This window comes from Echinops telfairi, unplaced genomic scaffold (genome assembly GCF_000313985.2).
Source record: "Echinops telfairi isolate 266 unplaced genomic scaffold, ASM31398v2 ScPeMD7_1;HRSCAF=3_0, whole genome shotgun sequence".
NCBI lineage: Eukaryota > Metazoa > Chordata > Mammalia > Afrosoricida > Tenrecidae > Echinops > Echinops telfairi.
The window spans coordinates 44,338,157-44,364,701 of NW_022103896.1; the positions used below are offsets into that span (position 1 = coordinate 44,338,157).

Genomic DNA, 26,545 nt, shown 5'->3' on the forward strand with positions numbered 1-26,545 from the left:
TTTAGTACTATTATTAAAGTAACTAAGACAGTGAAGGAGATGTTTAGACTTAAATTCAAAGAGACACACCAAATAATTTCTCCCCCACTTAGAAGAAACAACAACAAATAAACCAATATTTGAATCACTAACAAGCAGTAAGAGGCAGGGAGTGGTTCCAACAAATGACTTCATGCTGACAACCACATCTGCTCTACCGGGCTGTTTGTAACCATTTTAGACAGGAAAACGGAAGCAGAGTGATTGAAGCTAGTCCTCGGCAGACTCAAGATTGAACTCTGATAGGTTGGCTCCAGTATGCTATTTGACGCAGACACATTACAAAAACTTTGAAACACTGCATTGAAGATAAAAGCAGATGGTCTGAAATTATGGTCAAGACTCGCTTTCAATACTGGAAATTCTAAAATTGAGGTATATTTGGAATCAGGTATTTAATGGAAAACACTAAAATACAGGTTCTTCATAGATTAGTATTTTGAAAATGTGGCTTACATAGTGATCACAACTGAGCTCAGCTCTTTCTCAACCACACAACTCTTGAGCATGGTCTGCACGGCCACTGTAATCCATCGGGCCCGGCCAGAAGCAGACACATGATACCAGATTTGGTAAACTGGTCAGAGGTATGTGTGATCTCCACAACACCCACACCATGGTTGTCTTGGTTCTTCTCCCTATGGAATCTGGAGAAGTTCTGATGCTCCTTGATCGAAGTTCCTCATGGGGGGAGATTGGCTAAGAGTGAAGTCAACACACTGAATGCTTAGCGGCGGCAGCCAAGTTCATCAGTCCTGGATCTGTTAACAGACTTAATGAATTCCACTTGGCGCACTCCGGTTCAGTATATAAATCCACTTAGGAAGGTGCAAACGTTGCAATTCTGTATTTCATTAAAGTATGAAAAAGGCTAGATGAAAATAAGATGAACTTTCTTTTTTTTTATAACCCTATGGAATTTTAGTGTCAGCCCTAAAAATACAGGCTCTTAGCTGATAGCCAAAAAAGATCTCTGAAGGGGAAAATATTTCTTCTTCCTCTTTAGCTGTAGAATATCAAATTAGTATATACAGGCACTTTGGAAAGCTAAGAATTGCAAACATTCACAAAATTTGCCCTACTTTTCAGTACAGCTATCTGTTAAAATGTCTTATTTGCATGGAAATTGTCACCAGCATTATATATACAAAGGAAAATTTTTTTCAGATATCTGGATTTCACCAACTAGCAGTCTGCTGTGAAGGAAACCTTTAGCCCCTTGGAAAGCCTGAAATTCTGATCAGTGGTCTTAATAGTTTACTTTTTATAAATAATTTTGATGATTACTTTTCTGAAAAGCCACAATGACTGAAGAAACAGCTTCTCCTGTATAGATGCAGATTTAAAAAGCCTCATTCTTCAACCAAAGCAACTTTGATCATCTTTTTCATTTAAATTAAGAATATTAATTTACTTAGCTGTTCTTACCTATTACTATAAATAGGACTTGGAAGGGAAGAGAATGAAAGAGAATGTTTAATTTTAAGAGTGAGCCATTTCTTGACCCAGAATACCTATTAAATGAAAGTTTTGGTCAGAATCAAATACCAGCCAGTGGAAGAAAATCAAAATAAAAAATAGTATAAAAATCAGAAATCACCCCTCCAATATAATTTTTAATCCACATAGAAGTCCGATTTTTCTACCTATGAATCCCGATTTCTGTATTCAACAATACCCTCTAAATGTCAACTACACAGACTTAACACATTAAAAAGCCCCCAGAAATACCCAATATTGATGCTGGCTTTTATGAAAAGCAAATAAAACATTACTTTTGGGGGTATGTTGTTTGCAATGCAAAAATGTATATAAAGGGCACAGACAGAACCAGATTGTTTATATTCATGTCCAATCAACGACTGAGAAATTCACGTGCGTATCTGTCGTGGCATTGGTTTTTGGTGAAAGCGTGTAGCTAGCTGCTCTGGCAGCAGAAAGCTGCGGCAGTCCGTTTCCCAAAAACGCGAATCAACCGGACAATGAATTTGTCCCTTCAAATTGAGGTGAATGGTACAATAAACATCAGGAGAAGGGACACACTCAATTATATTTATTTCAAAGGATGAAAAGTGGCTTAAAAAAGACAAGGGGAGTATGTCACAGGTAGGCACGAGTCAAAAAGCAAATTATAGTGAAGAAACCAAGTCTTCACAGTGTCACCAGTAAGCATTGACATCATGTACCCCCAAATAGCAAGTGACGACACAAGACACCCTGTTGCACAAACAGAGCCATGATAAACACAGCAAACAAATCCAGATTAAAGGACACCTTACAAAAGTTCTCATGCCTCAAAACAGTCAAGGTCATGCAAATCAAGGAAAGACCAAGAAACTAAAAGGGACCAGAGGCCACTGAGTGCCACATGGTACCCTAGATGAGGTAACAAATAGGGACTGTAATGGAACACGCAAAATCTCAACAATGCATCGGTTTTCATTACCAAGTAATTTTGCACCTATGGGCATTGTAATCATAATAACCTAATTGTTAGTGCATTTATACGGAACTGTATAGTCTGAACGACTTGTTCACAGTCATCATGCTAATCAATTCTGAAGGGGCCAGGGAGATGCCATGTGACGTCACACCTATTTTTCAGGGCAGGGAAATGTGACCTGTTAATAGTGTAAGCGCCTGTTGACAAATTAAAATCTCTCAGCTGACAATGCCTCTGAAGGGCCTATGCTAAGTGAGAACAAATCCCGTCAGCTACCTGTAGAAACATCTTTTCAGGCCAGCCAGGAATCGTTTTCCCACGGGGGTGCTTTGGGCTACCCTAAGAACTCATGAGCTCTCTGTGGGTGGGTCTTTTATGACAAAAAAGACGCACGCCTACAGTGGTTTCTTGGCAATAATAAACACCCTGGGCCCCCATGAGTATCCTTTATGTTGATGGGATCAAGGCTACAAGAAGGCCAAACGACGTGTTCTTACCAAGCCTTGCCACAGTCTATGATATCAAGTGATCATTTTCTTTTTAAAAAGTCATTTTATTGGGTGCTCTTATCACAATCCACATATACATCATTTTTCAAGCACATATGTAGATACGCTGCCATCATATTTCAAAACATTTTCTTTTGACTTGAGCCCTTGGGATCAGTTCATCCACCCCCACCCCCCGCCCCCCAACATCTGATCTTTTACCCGCAGTGAGCGCACTTTGTTACACCCAACAAATATTTGTCCTCTGCCATGCTCTTATTGGATAAGAGGGTCAAGACTGAAGCCGTCAGTCCTGGCTGGGTCTGTCAGTCTGGTTATTACCACGATGATTTTGTGAAAAGTGCCGCAGTAACCATTTTGAATTTCATTTCCCTATCTGTCCCAGTCACCTGTCCTGACACCTCATAGGAGTTTTGTGAGGCTTGAGAACTGACCATGTGGGTTCAAGACTATTTTGAAGAACATGAATCACTCAACTGGCATAAAAGATGGCTGCTGCTAATAAATTTGTTATCGGTATGCGGAATAACAGAACAAGCAGGTGGTGGTAAAGGAAGCTCAAGAGGCAGAAGAAGGGCAAATGAGGAAGAAAGGAGACGAGGAGGGGAAAGTGTAGGAGGACAAAAGGGGAGACAGGGAAGGATGAGGTAGAAGAAAAGGAAGAAACCAGGAGAGAGGTCTCATCAGTGGTGTTTTATGTTGCAGTGAGTGCAAACGAAGAAGGTGCCAGGCACAGATACCAATCACTGAGCTCTTACTTTCTCCAGGTTTTAATTATGCATTCTGTTCCCAAGGGTTTGAAAAAGCATTTGTGTATTTTAAGTAACAACCCCATTAATCCTCTACCACGGTTAGCTAAGGAAGTTTGAATAAGGAAAAAAGAGATTCTGCATATAGACATTTATGTCACAGATGAAGCCACCACGCCACAGGGCCGAACCCAAACCAGAAGCCTGCAAGATGCAAAGTACTCCGTAAAGGATTATCAAGTCATTAACTGATTATTAATAGATCAGATCTGATGGCTCCTAGAAAACATTTTAAGTAGAAGGACCTGCCCCCCCCTTCTTCACAACCATAAATGTCATAATAAAAGATCATGTGAAAATAAACATCCAAAATTAAAGGCACACTGAAAGAAATGGAAAGAAAATATTCCCCACGGTTATTCCTGAGTGGTGGAATTGATTATCTCTGAACTCAAATAATATATTCAAGCCTCATCACAACGTGCACACAGGGCTCTTCCAATGTTTATTCCCAAGGTCAAGATGAGATCATTTATCCCCAAAACTTCACAGTGCTTACATGAAGTTTTAAAAATTCTTAATGTAAAGACAAATTAACCGGGCTTTATTAAAGATGAAAAGAAAGACAAACATTTTCTGAATCTTGACAAAACATCTGATAAAGTCGGGTCACTACCAGGGCCTGAATATAAAAGCAGAGGGTAGAATGGCTGAGAGGCTCAAGTGTGCCGCCATCAACAGTTCTGTATGCCCAGTCATGTCCTATCCAATACGCTGATGGCTAAAGGGGCACATATCTATTTCACAGGCGTCACAGAGATGACTTGGAAGGACAAAAAAACAAAAAAGCGATCAACAGGCTAGAATAATGTGCTTCCTCTCACCACTGTGAAAACACCAAAGACTGTTCTGTTGCAACATATTGGGCCGAGTGCGCACTGGCCGCTCAAACATCCTGAAATGTCACAGAACACAGCAGAGAACCTTGGCTTCCATTTCCACCTCCTTGGAGAACCATTTAAAACAGAACTTCAGTTTACACATGTTCAGGATGAGGAGCTGCAAACCCAAGACCACTTCTCAAGGGTGAAAGGCTATCGACAACCTCATCCCAAGTCTATGTGATTGAATCCTACACAAAGCCCCAAAGGCATCGAAACAGTAAAGTTTGAAAATGACACGCCAGGGGACCAATCCCCGCCCACCCCCAGAAGATGACGATATCAACCACCGGATTCGCTGAACAAGCCCCCTGACACAGAATTCCATTATCCATTCATAAATGATGGTAGATTAAGAGTAAACCAAATATTTACTTACAAAGAACCATATCAAGGTAACATCCCCTCCAGATTTAGTTTTAGAAGACAGAAAAGATGTGGAGCAAAAATCTCACAGTTGTTTGAATGAAGCCAAGCCCTTAAAGTATATCCAAGTCTGTATATTTCTCACAGGTAACAGAGCACATGGTTTCCACACAGGCAAGTTTTCCCTTGCAGTTAATTATTTATTTTTTGGCAGTTTTTACTGCAAAATAACACGTAACTCTCGTCGGTAAGTGTTGAGTAAATACTCTCAACTTAGACGACTGCCTTCATTTCTTTTTTAAATTGGTGGTTGTTCCTTTGTGCTGCTTAAAACTCAAAACGGTTCTGTGTGCAGTACACCTTTGGTAAAGGACCAAAGACTGGTCTGTCCTGGAAAAGAACCGGAGTATGACTGCCTTCATGTCTAACACAAGAAATAAGACTCAAACCGCCACCTGGCGGCGGAGGCACGTGCAGACTCCAGACTGGGGTCTTTTTAGCTTAACTGTTTACATCATCATACAGCCTTACCTTCTTTTCTGAGGCTGGTCTAACTGCTGGGGCCCTTAAATACAAACCCACTCTTTGGGTAGAGTCCTGGCCCGGTCACTTGTGTGTACAAGTCCATCCTCGGTTGCATACTAAAATGCAAGTTAAAATGAACAGGATCAAAAGAGGGACAACGCAGTCACTATGGATGGTTAGTATTTCAACTGAGGAGATTTACCAACAGTATTATACGGCATTTGGACTAGAGGAAACAAGACTGTAAGAGCCCAGTCCTAACTGATCATCCCCAGCCTTCCTTTATCATGCCATACTTAACACATCTAAATACCATGAACTCCACCTGAATGAAAACAGAGCATCAAATCACAGCAACTCATGGAACCAAACACTCCAGGTGTTTCACAGTAGAGCTAAGCAGCAAACTATAGATACAATGGATAGTAAAAATTCGAACACCAACTATTTGCAAAACATTATACAAGAAGCTCGATACCTAATGATCTCCAAACAACTCAGTGAATTTGAAATATGAATGGATAAATTCTGTAAAGTAATCTAGAGATCCAAATAAGACAGTGAGCAGAAATCTTAGTTATTAAGAAGTCCAACATTGGGCCTCGACTCAAGTACTCCCTCAATGCAAGAATACTTTGTTCTATTAAACTGGCATTCCATGATGCTCACCTTCCCAACATGATTGCTGAAGACAAAGCGGGGACATAAGCAAATGTGGTGAACAAAGCTAATGATGCTCGGCTATCAAAAGATATAGCTTCTGGGGTCTTAAAGGCTTGAAGGTAAACAAGCGGCCATCTACCTCGGAAGCAACAAAAACCACATAGACGCACACCAGCCTGTGTGATCATGAGGTGTCGAAGGGATGATTTATCAGGCATCAAAGAACAAAAAATCATATCATTGTGAATGAGGGGGAGTGCAGAGTGGGGACCCAAAGCCCATCTGTAGGCAACTGGACATCCCCTTATGGAAGGGACGCAGGGAAGAGCTGAGCCAGTCAGGGTGCAGTGTAGCAATGATGAAACACACAACTTTCCTCTAGTTTCTAAATGCTTCCCCCCCCCCCCCACTATCATGATCCCAATTCTACCTTACAAATCTGGCTAGACCATCATGTGCACTGGTACAGATAGGAACTGGAAATACAGGGAATCCAGGACGGATGATCCCTTCAGGACCAGTGGTGAGGGTAGCGATACTAGGAGGGTGGGTTAGAGAGGGGGAACCGATTATAAGGATCTACATATAACCTCCTCCCTGGGGGACAGACAACAGAAAAGTGGGTGAAGGGAGACAACGGACAGGGCAAGATATGACAAAATAATAATTTATAAATTATCAAGGGTTCATGAGGGAGGGGGGAGCAGGCAGGGAGGGGGAAAATGAGGAGCTGATGCCAGGGGCTTAAGTAGAAAGCAAATGTTTTGAGAATGACAAGGGTAACGAATGTACAAATGTGATTTATACAACTGATGTATGTATAGATTGTGATAAGAGTTGTATGAGCTCCCAATAAAATGATTTAAAAAAAAAAGTAGTCTAAATGAACACTGATGAAAGTCATTTCTTTGAGCAGCAAAAACTGCCACTGATGACTGAACATGCGAAGCCACTGACAGAGAGGGCGGCAGAGTTAGACTTGTTACATTACCTGAAAACTCATCTCAAAATAAGGGACTTATCAGCTTATAACATGCACACAAGTTATCCTAGTGACCACAGTAACCCCCCTCCTGGAGCTATTTTCATAGTTTGTCCACACAATCTGCTACTCATCCTATTGGTGCACTTATGTTTCTAAATCGAGCACCAGATAGTTTTATTAGAGAATTCTGCCAATCCTCCAAAAGTTATGATCACAGCATTCAAATAGACTGTATTCTATCATCTATTGTTGCATTTATGAAAATGGGCACAATCCAGGCACATTTATAAGAGTGTAGATTTGACGACATCTTGCTGTAAACCATCAAAATTATCTTCCTATAAAGCCCTATTATTTTTTGGCTTTACCCAGAAAATGAAATATTAAAAACGCAAGGTTGGAGTATTTTACTAAAGGATTTCTGCTAAGGGCAGGAGGAACAACCACTCAAAGATTATATTTAACTGTATTTCATCCACCAAAGGGCACATATAATTAATCACATTATATATTTTCTGTTTCAATCAACCATATTACGCAGGTATTTCTTAAATTATAATTTATATTAAAATATCTGTCACAAGTTGCTAGAAAACAAAGCTACACCTTCCCTTAGGAGTCAGTGATAAACACTGTAAGAGTAACAGACACTGGGTGGGGAGAGGGAGTGTTTTTAAAACAAAACAAGTGATTGTTCAATCTTAAGACAAATCCACAGCGAATCTGGAGTGCTCCCAGATACCAAATGGCTACGACTTGACTGACTGACCTTATAGGAAATAACAGAGGAAGCACAGACCCCTAATGACGGCTAACCGCAGTGATGTGAAGGATTTTGAATTTGTAATTCTCAACACCTGTAATACCCAAATTGCTTCAAGGAAATATCAAAATAATTTGATATCCTGAATTATCTAAGATCACTTAAGTTTCTAGATAATCCTAACATATTGATTTGGTAAATAAATTTTAAGCATTTTAAAAACAAAGCCAAATGCCATGTTCAATGTATATTTCAAGTTATACTGGTAACCCTACTCTGATCTTAAATGCTTTTCCAGAAATTACTAAAAAGATAAATAGCTATAAAGAGATGTTATATTACATCAATTTTGAGGTGTATATCAACTTTTCACTTATAAATCTAGGAAGAATTACTATTAGTTGCTTCAGTTAAAATAAATTACGACAAAAAATAGCCACGACACACTTCTTAGAGGGAGCAGTTTTGTTCCAATCCATTCTCAATGTGTGTAAAACCACTTCAGTCTCTTCAGTGTGATTTTACAAGTTCAACAGTGACAAATTCAAACAACCTTAAAAGAAAACTTGAGCTGGCCACTAACGCCTGAGACTTCCTTTTGTCTGAAGGAAAAAAAAAAAAAGATTTTCTCCCCGAGATTAACTGTTTTTAGAATAGTTTTCCGCAAAAGTTCCCACTCTTTCCTCTAATGATTTCAGCGATGCAGACACCAACTTTGGGAAGCAGCTGTCTATTCCCTCAAAGGCTCTGACAGGCGCACAATTGTTAGAGAAGAGCCAAGACATACTGATGGGGGTGAGGAGATGGGGACATTGAACATGACCCTTTCTTTACGAAACTCTCTCACTGCCAGAGTCAACTCAAACTCACACCTGCCCTATATGCCCGTGTCCCTGTGGTTTCTGAGCCTGTAAATCTTTATGGAAATAGAAAGCCTCATCTTTCTCCCCAGGAGCCACTGGTGGTTTCAAACTGCTGATCTTGCGGTTAGCAGTCGAACGTGCAGCCCACAACACTGTCCGGGATCTTTAGAATGCACTATAACCATCAGTAATTAAAAAAAAAAAGATGGCTTCTGGTCCATTTTGTACGGTTATTATCAGTCAGAGATTTCTCACAAAATATCCCTTTTTGTTAGAAAGAATTAGGACCAGGCCTAGCACATAAATACAGCATCCAGTGAGCACATTTAGCTGATGATAAATGCACGTTTTCCCCCCTTCTCACCCCGCTCTCCCAAATGTTAAACCCAATCATCTTCATGTATGACCTTAAATGTTAAGAAAACAAATGTAACTTTGTAAGCACTTGCAACATGGTGTATCTTTTTCACTTATGAACATTCTGTACCATAACCATTGTTTCTGTAGTTTAACTAAAATATTTTCTTGTTAGCGTTTCTCAAAAAAACAAAAACCAGACAGACAATTGAAAGGTTTGGGGGCACATAACCTCAGCACTGGGATCATCTTAGCTGAGATGACAATCCCCCAGGATTCATGGATGCCAAGCTGGTAAAGTCCCTGTAATAGTGAAACCGTGTCAGCAGATACCACCTTTATGGGATTGTACTGTCTGTCCTGCAAGTACACAAAAGCTATGTTACACGCCTAGAGCAGTTTCTCAACTCTAAAGGCTTGAGCAAAGTCTGTTCCAGGAGGAGAGGGTCTCAAAGGCCCCGCTTGCTTTGAAGGAGAAAAAATGTGAATATTGGCTTCCAATAAGATCTTTTGCCCTTTGGAGGAGCACAGGGCTCGGCGCCCCGTGATGTACAGTCCTTTTCCACAACGTCGGAGATGAAGCCGGGCCTGGAGCCTGCGCCTGCATATTCCTACAGCTTCTCAGAGTCCCGTGGACAATGACTGAGGAGACAAACCATGCAGGACACAGCCCTCTGATGCACCCCTCTGAGTCTAGGTTCTATTCCATGATGAGTTAGTTAGATTTGTTCACAAAAAAATAAAGGAAAAAAAAAAAAAAAGACCTTTTGCCCTGGAAACAGGGCAGTTCTACTCTGCCTTTCTGGGGGTAGCTACGAGTCAAGTGGACTCCATGACAATAGGTTTTGTTATCGCTACAGGCAGGAAAGACAGACTGCAAGCTTGTGGTTGTGAAGCATTATAAGGAGTTCAGGTTGCCTGTAACTATGAGATTTGAAGTGTGAAGAGATTTTTTTTCACTGTAAAATAATTTTTCCAAGAAACCCCTTATGATTCCCCAAGGCATAGAATAGCCCCTTGCTTTTTCTCCTTGGGGGTTATGGTTATCATCCTAGAGGTGTGATTCTTGCAAAACTTTTCTCTTTGGACTTTTTGAGTGGGAGATATGTCTTCTATTCCCAAGTTTCTGTGAATTGTTGGAAGCCGTCTTTCTCACAATGATTCCACATTTGTGCAAATATCATACACACAGGTCCCTGAACTGTCTAGAAGGTACAGTGAGTCCAGAGGGAAACATGTGATCCCATATGTATCGATATCCACATTTCATAACAAAATTTTGGAAATTTTCCTCGATTCAGCATGTCTTCTACTGATGAAAACACATGGTGTTGAACAAACAAAAAAGGGTAGAAAATAAACTGGTCATGAAAGGGTTAAGCCAGAAAACAATGCCTTGACAAACACAGATCATTGCAGAGAGATATGAGTGCCCTGTGGAGCCACCAGATGGAGCCCTGGGGATGCTAATTGGGCGAGGGCAGTCCTGTTCAAACCCACCAGCTGCTGCGAGGAAGAGAGGGAGGCTGTCCGCCTCTCTAAAGAGACAAGGGTCGCTGTGAATCAGAAGTGAATCAATGGCTGTGGGTTAGTTTAGTTGATGTTATTTTTATGATTTAAACAGAAGCCTCATTCACTTTTAAAATGTTTTCATGAATATTTGTTCTAAGAATAAATGAAGTGGAGTGTTTATGTACTTTTTAGTGACCGAGCATAGTCGTTTTTGAGGAAAACACCTTTGCAGCCAATCCTGTAATTAAAAAGAGAAGATCCAAAACGGACTGCTATGGGCTATGATGCGCTTTAACACACTCACTCCATTTTCCAAAGACGCACCGACAGACGTGAGTTGGAAGAACTGAGGTAACAGAAAGCAAGCGAGCCCTGTCTTGTCACAGATGAACATTCACACACGCGCCTCCCCTGGCATGGCCTCCATAAGCAAATCCAACCGAATGTGCACACACAGCGTTCAAAGACTCTCACTTCTTTCCTGGCTCCATTCTCCAGACAAACCAACTGAAGGAAGAAGGTCACTGGGTTGTGGTTTTTTTTCTCCCCTTCTTCAAGCTACTGACCTGGTAACCTTGGAAGAAGTTAAGAATTTCCTTAACTCCAGTATTGTAGGCCAGGCCCTGCATTCTGACCACCGTGCCAGGCTGCGGAGGGACCCCGCTAAGATTAGCAGCTGTAGGGAAGTAGCCAAGACTATTAGGCGAACCTGGGGGGCTAAAGGGAGAGAAAGCACAGTAAACCAATAGGAATGACAATGTTGAATATTCACTCTAAAAACATTAGTTACTTAGGGAAACAGACTTTCTCAAGGTAATCTTTTCCACGCTTTCTAGAGCTACCGAATTTCTATCCAAACAACGTGTGTATGTTACAGTTTTTTGTAAACACTCTCAACATGGTAGTTTTCAGTGCATGCTATCTACATACGCATGTTATGTGTCAAAACTATGGTAGTTGCTGTACCGAGACAAGTAAAAACACCTTAGTGCCTCCGGTTCTTATTTCCACAAACGCCAAAGTTGAAAATTAGATGTTAAAGCAGAGCTAAGTACAAGGCTGCCTCAAGGATCTGGTTTTCGGAAAAAAAAAAGGAAAAAAAAAGAAAGATAAACAAAGAGGAAGGAAAGAATTAAACTATCACAGCCACTCAACCACAAAGCACCCTGTCAAATCCCAGCTCATTGATGATTAACAGATAGATATCAGGAATTCTATGGGCATGAAAAAGCAAGAATACAAAGGGCTAATAGAAACCACAGCCAGAGGCACCGAACATTTCTGAAGTGATTCTTCCCAAAAGATCAACTGTCTTACTACATACACACACAAACGCATTTCACAAGAAATAGTAAGACCACCCTGCATCAAAGCAAAGTATCTGAGACAGGGCCCATGATCAATAATTTAATAAGACCTAACTGAAAAGAGAGGTTAGAAATAATTCAAAATAAATAATCATGACAAGGAGAGACTAACTATGATCACAACTAACTACACAACCAGTTTTACCTGTGACCCCTATCCATTCTGGTTTCCACCACTGCAACTGATGCTCGTGTCCTTCCGAGGAAAAACAATGCACAAACAGGAATAAAAACAAGCTGCATGCTATACATTAGTTTAAGGGGTAATACAGACCCTTTGTTTTAGACATTCAGCCTTATTTATATTTCTAAGTAGGTAAATGTTCCATTTCCAAAACAAGGAACGAAAAACCTTCTGTAATCTTTCACACACAATCCTATCTGAGGGATTAATAGAAAAGGTACCAGAGGTGCCTGATAGCCCAACCACGGCTTCATACTAGCACACCTTGAATGAGTCAATGTCTCTGAACTTCAACTTCTTTATTTGTTACCAGAGATAATAACACCTTCCAAACTTGTTTCATGGAGCCCTGGTACTCTTGTGGTTGTGCATTGGGTTGATAACTGCAAGGTCAGCAGTTTGAAACCACCAGCTGCTCAACAGGAGAAATATGAGGCTTTCTACTGGCCTGAAGTTAGTCTCAGAAACCTTCAGAGGCAGTTACTTCTATCTTGTCCTATAAGGTCACTCTGAGTCGGAATCGAATTGATGTCAGTGAGCTGTATGTTTCACAGGTTGGCTGTTAAGATTCAATTATTTAACATATTAAAAGAATTCCTGTACTATAAAGTGCCACCAGTTATGTCCTCTCTCTTTCCATGTCCATAACTGCCAAACCACTTAATTATTCCAAAAGTCTGGATGCTGTTTCAGGCTCCAGAGCAGTAACCATCAACTGTTTGCACACGAGAGTCACAGGGGGCAATATGACAACTCTTTAAGACCCAGAGGTGCCATGTCAATTAATTTAAAACCAGAAACTCGAGAGTGAACTTAATGTATCAATCTGTTGTAAAGATCTCCAAATGACTACATTAAAAAATAAAAAGCCACCCTTTAAAGCAGAACATCAGCTTAAGGAGCACAGCAAGAGCAGAATGCCAGGACTTTGGGTCAGCCACCCCTCCTCCTTCTAACGAGGCAGAAACAATATAATTACTTTCCCAAACATTGCACAACCAGTTAGCTCTTCATCAAGCCAGAACACAACTACTCCTATTTCTCAATGCCTTCTCCCATCACAACTGCCATTCAAACACCGTATTTACTCCTATCAAATGCCAAGTACTGAGTCAAATATAGCTTCGAGAGCCTCACATACTAACTCCCCATATACTTCAATACTGGATACTAAAAATGTCCGTATTAGATAGAAAATCAGGTCAATTCCAGAATATAAAACTTAGTTTCATGGCTAGACTAACATTCAAGGATTCTATCCATCTTGCTTAAAAGATTTCCTATAAGCCAAATGTCCAAACTCAAGTACCTTTAAAATGCAACTAAAATACAATAATGGCACAATAAAAAGTCCAAGTAGCAATACAAGGCTATGCCAATTATAGAAACTATTCAATAATAGAAACTATTTAGATGAGGCTTAAATACAACACAACCTGGATTCCCATTGTTAATTTCTGCAATGACTATTACGGTTGTGCAGAAGGCACCATAGGGAAAATACAGCAGATCTTTCACCATCGAGATAGTGAGATCAGCACGAGTGAGTGCCTTAATACAGGACAGGTCAGAGGCAAAAACCATTTTGTTGTCAATAGGAATTCTTTTTATGCAGAATATCAAAAGGAATTTACTGCCAAAGCTACTAAGAGTACTAAATGAGTTTTGTATGGTTATAGGTTACAAGACCAATACACAAAAATCAATTGCATTTCTAAACATTAGAAATGAACCATCGGAAAAGGAAAATAATAGTTAGGGATACATTTTTAAAAGACGTATTAAAAGTTAAGATTTATGCAGTGCATAGGTTAAGGGAGACAGCGAACGGTGTAAAATATGAAAATAAAATTTCTAAATTATCAAGGATTCACCAGGAGGATAGGAGGGGGGAAGGAGGGGAAAAAGGAGGCGCTGATACCAAGGGTTCAAGTAGAAGGAAAATATCTTGGAAGCGATGGCAACACATGTACAAATGTGCTTGATACAATTGATGTATGGATTCTTATAAGAGGTGTAGGAGCCCCCAATAAAATGATTTTTAAAAAATGTATACAGTGAAAGCTGTAAAATATCATTAAGGGAGATAAAGGATCTATATAAGTGGGAAAATAGACCACTTCTATGGAATGGTACCACTTCTTAAAATGGTAACACCCCCAAATTCATGTATAAACGAAATGCAACCACTACCGAAATTCAAGCTGGCTTTAAAAAAAACTTACATGGAAACAAATTAGCCAAGATAGCCAAAATTCTCTTAGAAAAGAATAAAACACACTTTTCAACTTTTAAAACTTGGTACACAGTTACAGTAATCAAGAAATTTCAGCATTGGCATTGAGGGTAGACTTGATAAACCAACAGGATAAAATTAAGTCCACAAATAAACTATTAAAATTGAGGTTAATTGATTGTCAACAAGGCTGTCAAGACAATTATATGAAGAATAGCTTTCAATACACAGTGCTGGGAAAACCAGATAACACAAACAACCAATTTAAGCCACTGCTTCACCTAATACAAAATCCTTCACTCAAATTGGATCAAACACCCTAGTACAGAGCTAAAATGACACAAAATTTAGAAGGAAATTGTCATAACTTTGTGTTACAGACAACATCAACGAATAAGAAAAAATGAACTGAACTTCATAAAAATGAAAAGCTTTTGTGCTTGTAAGGACATTTAACCCTTTTACTGGTTGAAAAGGCAACCTACAGGAAGAGATAAAATATCTGCAAATTATCTGGTAAAGGACTTGGCTCTAGAATATACAAAGAACATTTCCAACGTAATAATAGACCATCTAATTATAATATGAAAAAAAGACCTGAATATTAATTTCTCCACAAATAAAAGATAGCCCAAAGCACATAAATCACCACCAGTCACTAAGGAAATACAAACAACAAAAACCATCACCACCAATTAAAGTGGAGAAACGGATAATGTTGTTCATTGTTGCAGATCTAAAATGGTGATGCCATCGGTGAAAGTCACATGACCCAGCAGTTCCCTTCAAAGGGTGTCACTGTGCTCAAGTTCATTACCATGAAGTCAACGCTGATTCACAGCGACCCTGTAAGACAGAGTAGAACTGTCTTGTGGTTTTCTGGAACTATAGGTCTTTACTAGATTCAGAAGTTTCGTCCTTCACCCAAGGAGTGGCCGGTGGTTTCAAACTGAGTTTGTGGCTAGCAGTCCCACACGTAACCCACCAGGGCTCTGGGTATTATTAAAAACAAAATAAAACTCACTGCCATCCAGTCAATACTGACTCACAGTGACGCTCTGCAACTGGGTAGAACTGCTCCTACGAGTCTCCTAGACTGTAACTCTTGAGGGGAGTAGAAAGCCCCATCTTTCAGCCCCATGGAACTGGCTGGTGGTTTCAAACCGCTGGCCTTGTGGTTAGCAGTCCAATGTGTAACCACGACACCACCAGGGCTCCTCCAGATATTGCTAGCTGCTGTCAAATTGGTCCGGACTCATAGATCAAAGCACTGCCTAATCCTGTACCATCCTTCCAATTGTTATATTTGAGCCCTTGGTTGCAGCCACTGCGACATCTCATCACCTCAAGGGTCCACTTTTCCCCTGAACCTTCTACCAAGCATGAAGTCCTTATGTCCCTTTACCAGGGACTGGTCTTTGCTGATAAGTACAAAAAGTACATCTCACCAACCTGGCTTCTAAGGAGCATTCTGAGCACGTGTAATGGACGCCCCAGCCCCTAAGCTAAGCTACCTAATACTTCCTTCAAAAAAAGAAAACTAATTCTGGCATTGTGGCGTACTTTCTTTTTGGGGGTACTTTCAATACTACTCTCCTCCATCACCACCATTCAGATGAACTCAATTCTTCTCGGGTCTTCCTTATTGTCTAGCTTTCAAATGCATAAAAGGTGACTGAAAACGCCAAGGCTTCCGCCAGGCACACCTATGTCCTCAGAGTTTTGCCTGCCCTCTTTAAAACTTTAAATAGGTCTTGTTGCAGCTGATTTGTCTCAAAACAATTCATCACTTGCTTTCTTGATTGCTGCTTCCAAGACCACTGAAATTACATATTTACACAAAATAACTTGTACATTCACAATTGTTCATAGCAGGATGCTACCTTAGGGCCAAAAACCAGAAATATGTTAATAGGAGAAAATAAAATCTAGTCACAGAAGATGACATATGACTCTATTTATATGAACTATCCAGAAGAGACGAAATTAAACACGTAGATTGTTGGCTGCTCAAGGGTGGAAGAAAGAGACCGCAAAAACGGCAGAAGGGCGAGGGTTTGGGTGTTTCTACGAAAGAGCACAAGTTTTTCAAGAAACGGAAATATTCAAATATTGGTCTTCCTTAATGGCAGCACACTCATGTAGGTTTTATGGTATGCAAATTTTACTCTCAAAACAATTTAAGAAAACATAAATAGAAAAGCTTTCAATTAATTAAAGTTGACTTTAGTTCATATTAATTAGTTACTTTCTGGGATATTTACAACTTCTCATGGGAAATGCAATACTGAGTTATCAGAAAACTTTTTATCACATCCTATGTAGTTTAAAAAAATTAAGGAAGGCTTTGTTATAGAACCAAAGAGAAAACTTTAAACACAGGAGTAGTTTCAAAGAACGTATGGATTTTCTGTCAACACAGAAATACGGACAACATAAAACTTATCATGGCTCAGAAAAAGATAAGGAATCCAAGCACAGAATTTTTTACGTATCCTCTAAAAAGTATAAATGAGAGTCACCCGTCAAACAGGACTAAGTTATATTAGTTATAGAGGATTTCAAATTCCTAAGAAAAATGTTAAATAACAGACCTACAAATGAAAACTAATTTTTATCAGTAATTGACTAAGTGACTATTTTGGAGCCCACTGCATTTGATCATTTTTATGTCATGTTTCAAATAATTATAAGCATATTTAAAACTTAAATTCCTCAACTGCTCACTATATGAATAAAGTCTTTAGCTCGCACAGGACTATTGCCTCTATGAAAGCTCACCGAATTCTTACTGATGAGTAGTGGAAATCTGGTAATTTCTCTGGCTTGTGTCATCCAGGTAGAAAAGCCTGAGAATCCACCATTCCCATCCACCACCAGTGAGTGATTCTTGGTCCCACCATAGCCTGGTGTCATTTCATTAGACGCCAAATTCCTGTTTGCTTTTTTGGCTGTAAATATTTAGGTTGCAAATGACAAAAAAAACCAAAACCCTTTAAATCTTTTTTATGTTTATTTTTTTATCTGATCAAAAGACCATCAAAAAGAAAATTTAAAAAGTAAACAAGTGGCCAATCTTACCCATGGGATAAACTGAGCAAAGCGTACAAACGGTCTCATTATCATTCTCACAACTGCATGCAAACATACAATTCCCTCAATAAAAACATTTTTAAAATGTGGCAAGGTGTCAAAACAGAAATTGTAAACCTCTTGTAAAGAGATTTAGTATTCTTCTAGTCTGATTGTAAGGTGTTCCAGCACACAACACAGCTAACTGTACACAACAAAACCAGACACTGTAAAATGCCTTCCTGCTTAGGTGCAAAGAATTACCTCTAGGAAGGCATTTGTCCACCATCACCATTTTACCCGGGCAGCCAAATAAGGATTCACTCAAGACCGCCAAGCCTTCCCTACCCCCTCGCCTAAGATGACCCTAACTTATTAGGGCTAAGCTATAGGATATTGAATAACTTATCTTCTTACAAGGGGCAAAGAAAATACAAAACCTTGTGCTTTTATTTCATTGCTTTTTAACATGTTTCAAATTCATGTTACGTTTCTAAAAACTCATTAACAATAAAGTAAAAGGTAATTTTTGGATTCATATGTGACTCTAAATTCTCCCCAAGTAATCTATGTCCTTAAAATGAAATTCTTACATTCTCAGATTTCCTCTAGGATTTTAAACATACTATTAGAGATGACAATAAAGACAATGCTTCGCAGTTTCAGAACTCTTTTGAAAGTCAGGAATATTTTACATGGCAGTAAATTCTATCAGCTCCTCTATGTTAAACCTTACTCCAAAGACACAGAAGGTGCTCAGTAAAGGTTTGCTCAACAAGAGTAAAATCCAGCAAGTCAAAAATCTCAGTTTTTTGAGAGGGTAAGGGTAAGCTTTTAGAAACCTGCTAATTAGTATTTTAATGTTTTTAAGTTAACACACAGAATTAATTTTAAGGTAAACTAAATTAAATGATAGAAGCTGTATTTAAAGTGAGACACTCAAAATTCCTGAACTTCTCATTAATACCCCTTTTTATGCTAGTGTATAGTGTTCCACAATTTTCCTAATAACCAAATTATATTCGCTTTGCTAACATTGAGAAATTAATGTCAATGACAGAATTTCAATAGCCTCAAATATCCCATAATCATGTCCTGTTGTATACATTCCTGGTTTTTTGCAAAAGCGATCAGTATATTTGACTATTTTAAAATACTGCTTAGCGGTATAGATTGGAGCATAGAACACTCATGAATTAGGAAATGTAAACAAAATAATTAAACACGATATGAGGAAATCTAGGTTTATTAACTTAAATATAATACACATGGTCCTTCAATTCACAATTTCCACTTTTATGAGTGTCCTATAGAAGCATTGTAATAGCAATGGGCACATAAATTTTTAAATTTCTAGTACAAAAAAAAATCCACCTACAATCAGGGTCCAAATATAGACACTATAATAAACCAAGAATGCCAGTTCCTTCTACATTGGGGCCTTCAAAACTGAGACTCCCATTTCATCGTGCTGAGAAACTTTCTAAAAGATTTCTGCATCTAACAGAGCTCGGCTAGCAGGTCTGTTGAAATCAGATACTCTGCCCAAGTGCACCATGGGCATGAGAACTGCACCCAGCCATCAGAGTAACAGTGCAGTCTACTCCTGACATTCTGATGATGTAAGACATGCAGACACAGGACTTCCTTCTAACCAGAACACACCCCCAGGCAAGTAATTGTGCTAGGGTCCAAGGAAGGCAACAGATTGGGGATTGCAGCCCGACACAACACTCAACCGGGAAGTTACCAGTGCTCTGAGTCTATAAACCACCACCAGCCGACTGACTCAGATGACTTTCCCCCAAGAACAGAAAATAATTTTCCTATAGTGCTAAAGAATGTTTTGAAGTTTTCTAGCGAAACCCACAGAAAGTAATTCAGTGACTACAAGCTCCCGTGATTCCCCCAGAGTTCTTGCTCAGTGCTGGAAAACTCAAGTTAGTGGTGGCAGGAAACACAATTAAACACAGCCAGTTGAGAAACGATGTACAAATGCGCTTTACACAATTGATGTGTGTATGGAGTGGGATAACAGTTGTATGAGCCCCTAATAAAATGATAAAAAAAAAAAAATTATCAAGGGCTCATGATGGAGGGGGGAGCGGAGAGGGAGGGGAAAAAAATGAGGACCTGATGCTGGGGGCTTTGTGGAGTGCAAATGTTTTGAGAATGATGAGGGCAATGAATGCACAAATGTGCTTTACACAATTGATGTATGTATGGATTGTGGTAAGAGTCATATGAGCCCCTAATAAAATGATTTTTTTTAAAAGAAAAAAAAAATTAAATGGAAATTTGGACACAGAAAAAATATATAGAACATGAAGAACTGTACACAACGTAGGACTTCTGGCAAGCATGATTTCATTTCTTTTACTCTTTGTAAATGCTTCCATTATGCTTGTTAAGAACTTCTGAAATTGACTTTAACATACTGCAATGATTAAGGACAGACAGTACAAGGATAACATATTTTACATGTCTTGAAAATCTAGCATGTGTGCATTGTAAATTTGTTGTAATTTTATGTGCATTTCAATAAATTAAGTATATTTCTTAATTTATAATCCGGAAAAACATCAAAAAAAGGGAAAATGAGCTGATTCCGGGAACCCAAGAGGCAAGCGAATTTTGGGAATGATGAGGGCAACAAATGTATAGATGTGCTTTACACAATTGATGTATGTATTGTGATGAATTTTATGAGCCCCAATAAATTGATTTAAAAAAACAAAACAACAACAAAAAACAAACAAATAAATAAATAAACACAGCCAGGATAGGGAAGAATGGGTGCGTTTCAGTCCACCTAACAGAATACCAACCATATGTACCTACTTCATTTTAGTTCTGAGCAGTATTTGTTACATCAAAAAAATATTTTATATCCGATATGTATATATCATATATCTGATTTTACAAAAGTAACCCATTTATTGGCAGAAGATTTTTAAAAGAGAGGATATATGCTGGGACTTAAAAATTTTTTTTGATCAGTGAAAAGACAATGGTAATTTTCCCACAAAGTTTCTGAAGACCCTTCACACACCCAGTTAGAATTACAGGCAATCAGAGCTGGAAGGGAGTTTCCCTCTGCCCTCCTGCTCCCACAAATACTTGTAGTGCCAGAAAAATTAAGTGACTTGTCCCAGTTAGAAGAAATGAAACTAAAACTTCTCTCAGCTCCCACACTGACGCAGCATTCTTCTCCGTTTTATATACTTCTACCCCTCTGAAGGTCAGTACATACGTACACACACACACACACAACCCCCAAAGATTTAGAAATATGTGTACTCTCAGAAAGTAGTCAATAGTCCAGTTCTAGATGGGGTTATAGAAAGATTCAACATGTGCTCATTTACTGTGAATTAAAATGATTCCCATCATGGATTTCTCATTTTGTGATTCATTTACATTCCATTGCCTGACTATGACAGAGATTACAAAAATGGAAAGTTGTATACATAGGCAACCTAAAAGATTACGTTGTCAGTATACAGTTTAAAAAGAAAACTTATTTGTCAGTCTGTTTTGAAACAACCAGAAGCTACTCACTGTCGTGCTAACTTTCCACGTAGAGACAAATATTCTTTTGCGAGCACAGTCACTGGTTGTAAAAGGAGCCCTTTGTCTCTGTCCTGCTGAGACTAACCTGGGGTAGTATGCTGTGTAATTCATGAAGAGCTGAGTGCCTGCTGGATAGTAGGCTGTGGAGGGCTGGAGGGCTCGTGGGTTCAAAAGCACAGAGGGCTGGTAAATGGCAGCTTCAGTGGGAATAACTGCCGCAGGAGCTGGAAATGTGTAGGAGGGAGGAGACAAGCCTAAATAAGCAAAAAGAGAGACTTTGAGACACATTTTCATCAGCCAACATAAATGTAACATTAAGGCCATGAGGCCACTAGTCTAAAACAAATTTAAAAGAAAGTGTTCTTTACATCACCCCGTGCCATATACAGGTAACCCTAAGAGGTAATCTCCCAAACCATACTCCAACAACCCAAAGAACTGGTCTTAGCATGCAAGCTTGAAGTCTCTGTGGCACTTTGGTTGTCGCAGCTGTTTTTCTGCACTTCTGAACGCCAGTTACCACATGCAACCCTTTGAGGAAAGACATATGGGACTAACTTTTAATAAAAGTTCAAACTAAAATCTTGTTTTCTTCACTTGGGAAAAGTATGTTGCTACTTCTTTTTGTCATCTATCTTTGCAGTAGAGTTGTCTAAGAAAAAGTTATGGGAAAACATCATTCGGTGGTATTATGACTACAGACTACAGCTGACCCTTGAACAATGCAGGACAGGAGGTTAGGGTTGTTTCCCGTGGGGGGGGGCCTGCCCTGATAAATGAAAATACTCTTTTAACATTAACATATTAAAAAAGAAAAAATTCCCACTCAGTGGCTCCAGAGTTCAAACCTGTTGCTCAAGGGTCAGCTGTACTGTATGATGCAAAGTACAGAGCATCCCAAAGCGACTGGATCGACAGGTGGTAGATCAGCTGTGTGTTCCTCACCCCTACAGTCAACTGAGAGATTAGCTTTTAAAAGTTACCTAGAGCTTCAAGTCTATATATATATATAAATCCAATCTAGGCGATGGCCTCAAATAAATAATGTGTAAGTCTTCCTAAAAGATCAGATGATTTAAAAGCTACTCAAACAGGATGAAGGGGAAAAATATTCTTTACCTTCTGATTATTCCAAGTTTTTAAGAGCCAGAAACTCACACATCAGACCAGCTGCTTGCCATTTACTTAAGCATGTGGGGTGTTGACAATTATGCAGGCTGTTTGTACTCAACTGGGGAGAACTGGATTGTCTACTGAGCTTGGAGTGTCTGTCGGTACTTCTCACACCTAGCCCCAGCTCATATATTTTCAATACCAGGCACACAGACATAACCTTGTCATATTTAAAAGATCCAAAATGAAGTCTAATTATCTTTCTTTAACCCTTTTAACCATGTTCTGCAATTCTATGGACATACATGGAGTCTCAGAGGTGCAAATAATTAATGCACCTGGCTTGGCGGCAGCCCTACTTCCAAAAAACTCAGCCCCTAGAATCCTTACAGCATGTCGTTCTACCATCATACAAATGATGCCAGCCAACATCAGATGCCAGCCATCGAATGTTCTGGAGGAAAACAAACACTACACTGAATACGAGTGAATAGACCAAAGACCAGGCTACTGACTGACTCCAAGCTGTGTTAAGTTCAACACCTACATTTCTTACAGTTATGATTCCAGGCCTTAAAGGAGGGCAAACAGGACAGATTAAGGCACATAAGCCGCACAGATAAACTAAGTCAGTGCTTATACCACCACCATGGAATTCATTAAACTACAATATGTCACACCAAGAAGACAGACATTTCTAGTACGAATAAACTGTAGACATTCTGGTGGCACCATCATTAAGTGATTAGCACTGCTACCCAACAGGTCAGTTGTTTGAATTCACCAGCCACCGTTGAGGGAAATAGCCAGCAAGACTGTCACTCAGCTCACAGCCTATGGAATCTAAGGGGCAGATCCACCGACATGTAAGTGACCACTGAGAGTTGGAATCAACTTAAGAGCACAAAACAAGTTTAAATCTGTTTTGCATCAAAACAGGGGAAGGTAGAAGAGGCTTGCAAATAAACACACCAGGTTACTAGTATTTGGTACGTTCTCAAATGTAAGGGTGACTACGCTTGTGTTCCAGGGAGTAGGGTAGGCAGTGAGCTAGCAAAATGAAGTTGGCCTGCAGCTGTTCCTTCAAAGGGACAGAAACGTCAAACGCAGCCGTTTCTTTACCTCATTCCACGAGGGGAATGATAATCGGTCATCCCCTTAATGCATTAGTCCTTGAGATTAATACAAAGTTGCAATTACGTTTCAGTTTCTGGAGAAAGATGCAATCAACTATAGTGAATTTTAGCACACATTGATGGAGAAAAGTCCAACAACAAAAAACACAACCATTAATATTAGGGCGTATAATTTGGAACTGATTGAAAACAAAAAAACCCAAGTAAACAAACAACAACAACGACTGAATTTTAAATGAGGAAGAAGTCCACAAAGACCAATTTTCCTCGAGGGCGAGCAAGAAAGTAAAGGAAGGATAAAGGTTATTACACAACAATTTGGATTGTTCACCATGAAGAAATCCCCCTTTGCCTGATGAGAAGCACTAGAGGCAATCACAATGGTTGACTGACACAGCTTGTGATCTGCAGACGGGAGACTCAAGACTACAATGATACTCTCATCCACCTCATCATGGGTTTTCAACTGCGAACAACTCATTCATGAACTTAGATATTCACCGAGAGCAAGCAGAAGGTAAACGGAATAGTAGCATTAAGGAATTCCGAGGGGGTGAAAAAAGGATTAAGTGCCACCCAATAGTCTGTGGATTATATTTGATATCAAACAGGTTTGGCAGTATAGATTCTGCTTTACGAGAAAGTGATGTCCTAAAATGCTTTATTAAAATCAACCACATAAATCCAAATTTACTTTCTAAAGTGTGTTTGCACTGTACTCCAAGCGCTAGTCTTTAACTATACCCAACGTGCCATCTAAGAAGTGTACGCTGTGTAAAAATGATCCACGTGCTAACATTGCATGCCCACCATGCTCTGTAGTCAGGAACCAGAACTCGATCTCTAGAGTAAAGGGCTTATTCCCCTCAAACAGGACTTCAGGAGGCTTCCACCCAGGGGTCAATGAGCAAGAGCGGGGCTTGAAGTTAAGCACTGATCCTGGGGTCCAATGGGGACTTTGGCTAGTTGACTCACGCATTTCTATTTTGGAATCACTTGCTCCTTGTAGATATCCTGTAGAGCAAAAGAAATGCTCTTCAGCGTATCCTTTCCACAAGAATACTTGACCCCCCAAAATATAGGAAGTGCCCGATAGGAATCCAATCGCCCTTTAGGAAGCGCTTACTGTGTGGAATTTTTTTTTTAAATGTAAATGTTCAGTCATACTCTTCATTTTACCACGAAATGCGTATCAGAATACTGAGATAGCCATGCTGACTCCCAGCGTCAGTGCTTATCTTGAGCACACTAAGCTTGAGAAATGAAGTGCTTATCACTGGAAAAGCAAGAATATAATTTGAAAGGAAGTATTTGTAGCATCTCTAATTATGGGTGTCCACAACCAAGGTCTTAAATGATTACCAGATACTACCGATTTCAGAGGGGAAAGCCTTACGTAACCACCTCACCGGCCTCACAAAGAACCAGGGACACAGAAAGTCATGGAAGCAGCTTAAGCTCCTACCAGCGTAGAGCGTAGAGTAGCGCCGAGACCCAAGGAGAACTTACATGGTAACTTACATGGCGGTGGGGATAAGCCATTTCGATTTAAAGTGCCCCCCATTAACACAAAGTTCATCTCCTCAGCTGAACACTGAAAGACTTCAACATATCTGTCCTTCATCGTTTTTTTATGGCACTTCTGCGCGGCCATAAATGCTCTGTCGGCAGACTTCATCTGGATAAAGGCATCTCCTGAAGGGCGGCCCTGAGTTTGTGGGGGGAGAATAAAAACAAAAGGAGACTGTCTCCCTCAACAAGGAAATGGTTGCTTATGAAACACCCAATGTGACAAGACAATCACCCATAGAACAGACACTGTAACCACAAAATCTGGGTGACAGTGTGATCGCCTGAAAGTTGGCTTGCATTGCATCACCTAATCACCAGAATGGCCCACAAAACCTTGGGGAAACGGTTTTGAGAGCTCACAGCTGAAACTGAGCCTTTTGGGTTTCTTTTAATTAGTATCAGATGTACATGGTTCTGAAAGGGTCCCCTTGTGACTGCGGTTTCAAAGTATAGGATTGTATATTGGGTTTTTATCCTTCCGAAAAACCTGACTTAATCTCATTCCATTGAGAAAAGTCAGAAGCAGAGCCAGCATTAGGGCTTTGCATATCCTCCTACATGAAACCGTGGAACACCTTGCTGTAGCAACCCATTCACTTTGCCCTCATCCCCGAAGCCAAGGAAGGACTGGGCCGGGCAGCAGTGAGGAGAGGGTGTTGGAGTTGGGACTAGCAGAACAGTGAGGCCACATCAGCCTTGCTTGGGAACTTTTCTTTCACCTCCTTCTCTACCTTTGGCGAAACAGCACTGATGGAGGTATGCCGTCTACAAACAATAAATAACTTGCCAAGTAACCCTCTCCTGAAAACCCAGCCTACAGATGTCTGTTCTACAGAACCAGAACGCTCTAGGCGTCTCCGTTTTACTCAGCATGACCACTTGTTTAATGGGAGAAAACAACAGAGATTTCTAGCACTGCCTTTTTGTTATGTGGTTTCCTTTATGATTCCGAAGGACCATTTATCCAAATCATTACCATGCAAGTTACCGTAAGAGCTGCCATCATCAGGCAAATTAGCAACAAACCCAGTACAAGATAGAACTCTAACAGCTAAGAGCCCCACTGTCATCAAAGAGGCATTTCTCCCGAGTGCAATCACAGTAGGTTGTGTGGGTAAATGAGAGTGCTCTTAGGCTATTAGGAATTTGGTTCAACAAGGAATTGTGGGGAAACGACTATGAGTCATTTAGCAAACTGAAAGGGTAACTAGGGAAAAGAAAAGTTGTTCAGTGCAGTATTGACATCAGAGGTAGAATGTGCCCAAGTTGTGTAGCCAAGGCCAGTAAATACTATTTTCTGATTCCTTGCAGCAGTGCTAAGCGCTTTTCCCACGAGATGCGACAGACTGTGGTTGTGAATGTGAACAAAACTTCAAGTAAAGCGGTCAGAAATTAGCCACTGGAAAACAATGTTCCTAACTTTTAAAGTTTTATTTAGCCCAAACTGTTCAGAAAACATCCAGTTTTCAAAAAGTAATATAATTTTGCTTTTAGTAGTTTCAAAGTTTTCATTAGAACTAGTGAGCTTAAGAGTTCTAAAATTCTTTTCTGTTTATGCTAACACAAAACGCTGGTAA

General features: G+C 39.8%; 1 protein-coding gene and 1 non-coding gene across 7 annotated transcripts in view; one reads left to right on the plus strand and one right to left on the minus strand.

Moving 5' to 3' along the window:
- The window catches only part of ESRP1 (epithelial splicing regulatory protein 1), a 54,715-nt gene that overhangs the window by 1,848 nt on the left and 26,322 nt on the right, over positions 1 to 26,545 (minus strand). Inside the window, exons 12-15 of one of the 6 annotated variants that reach the window (XM_004697469.2) lie at positions 24,906 to 25,104; positions 21,233 to 21,401; positions 11,282 to 11,432; positions 5,579 to 5,688 (exon numbers count right to left, since the gene is read on the minus strand). In XM_004697469.2, coding sequence (XP_004697526.1) covers positions 5,614 to 5,688; positions 11,282 to 11,432; positions 21,233 to 21,401; positions 24,906 to 25,104 — 594 coding nt within the window. In that variant the 3' untranslated portion in view covers positions 5,579 to 5,613. The remainder of the gene's footprint in view (positions 1 to 5,578; positions 5,689 to 11,281; positions 11,433 to 21,232; positions 21,402 to 24,905; positions 25,105 to 26,545) is intronic. The other 5 variants (XM_004697470.3, XM_045285922.1, XM_045285926.1 and 2 more) reach the window with 5 other exon arrangements.
- On the plus strand, positions 9,671 to 9,875 carry LOC115868766. Its single transcript, XR_004045761.1, has one exon. It is a non-coding gene; the product is annotated as a small nucleolar RNA SNORA73 family (small nucleolar RNA).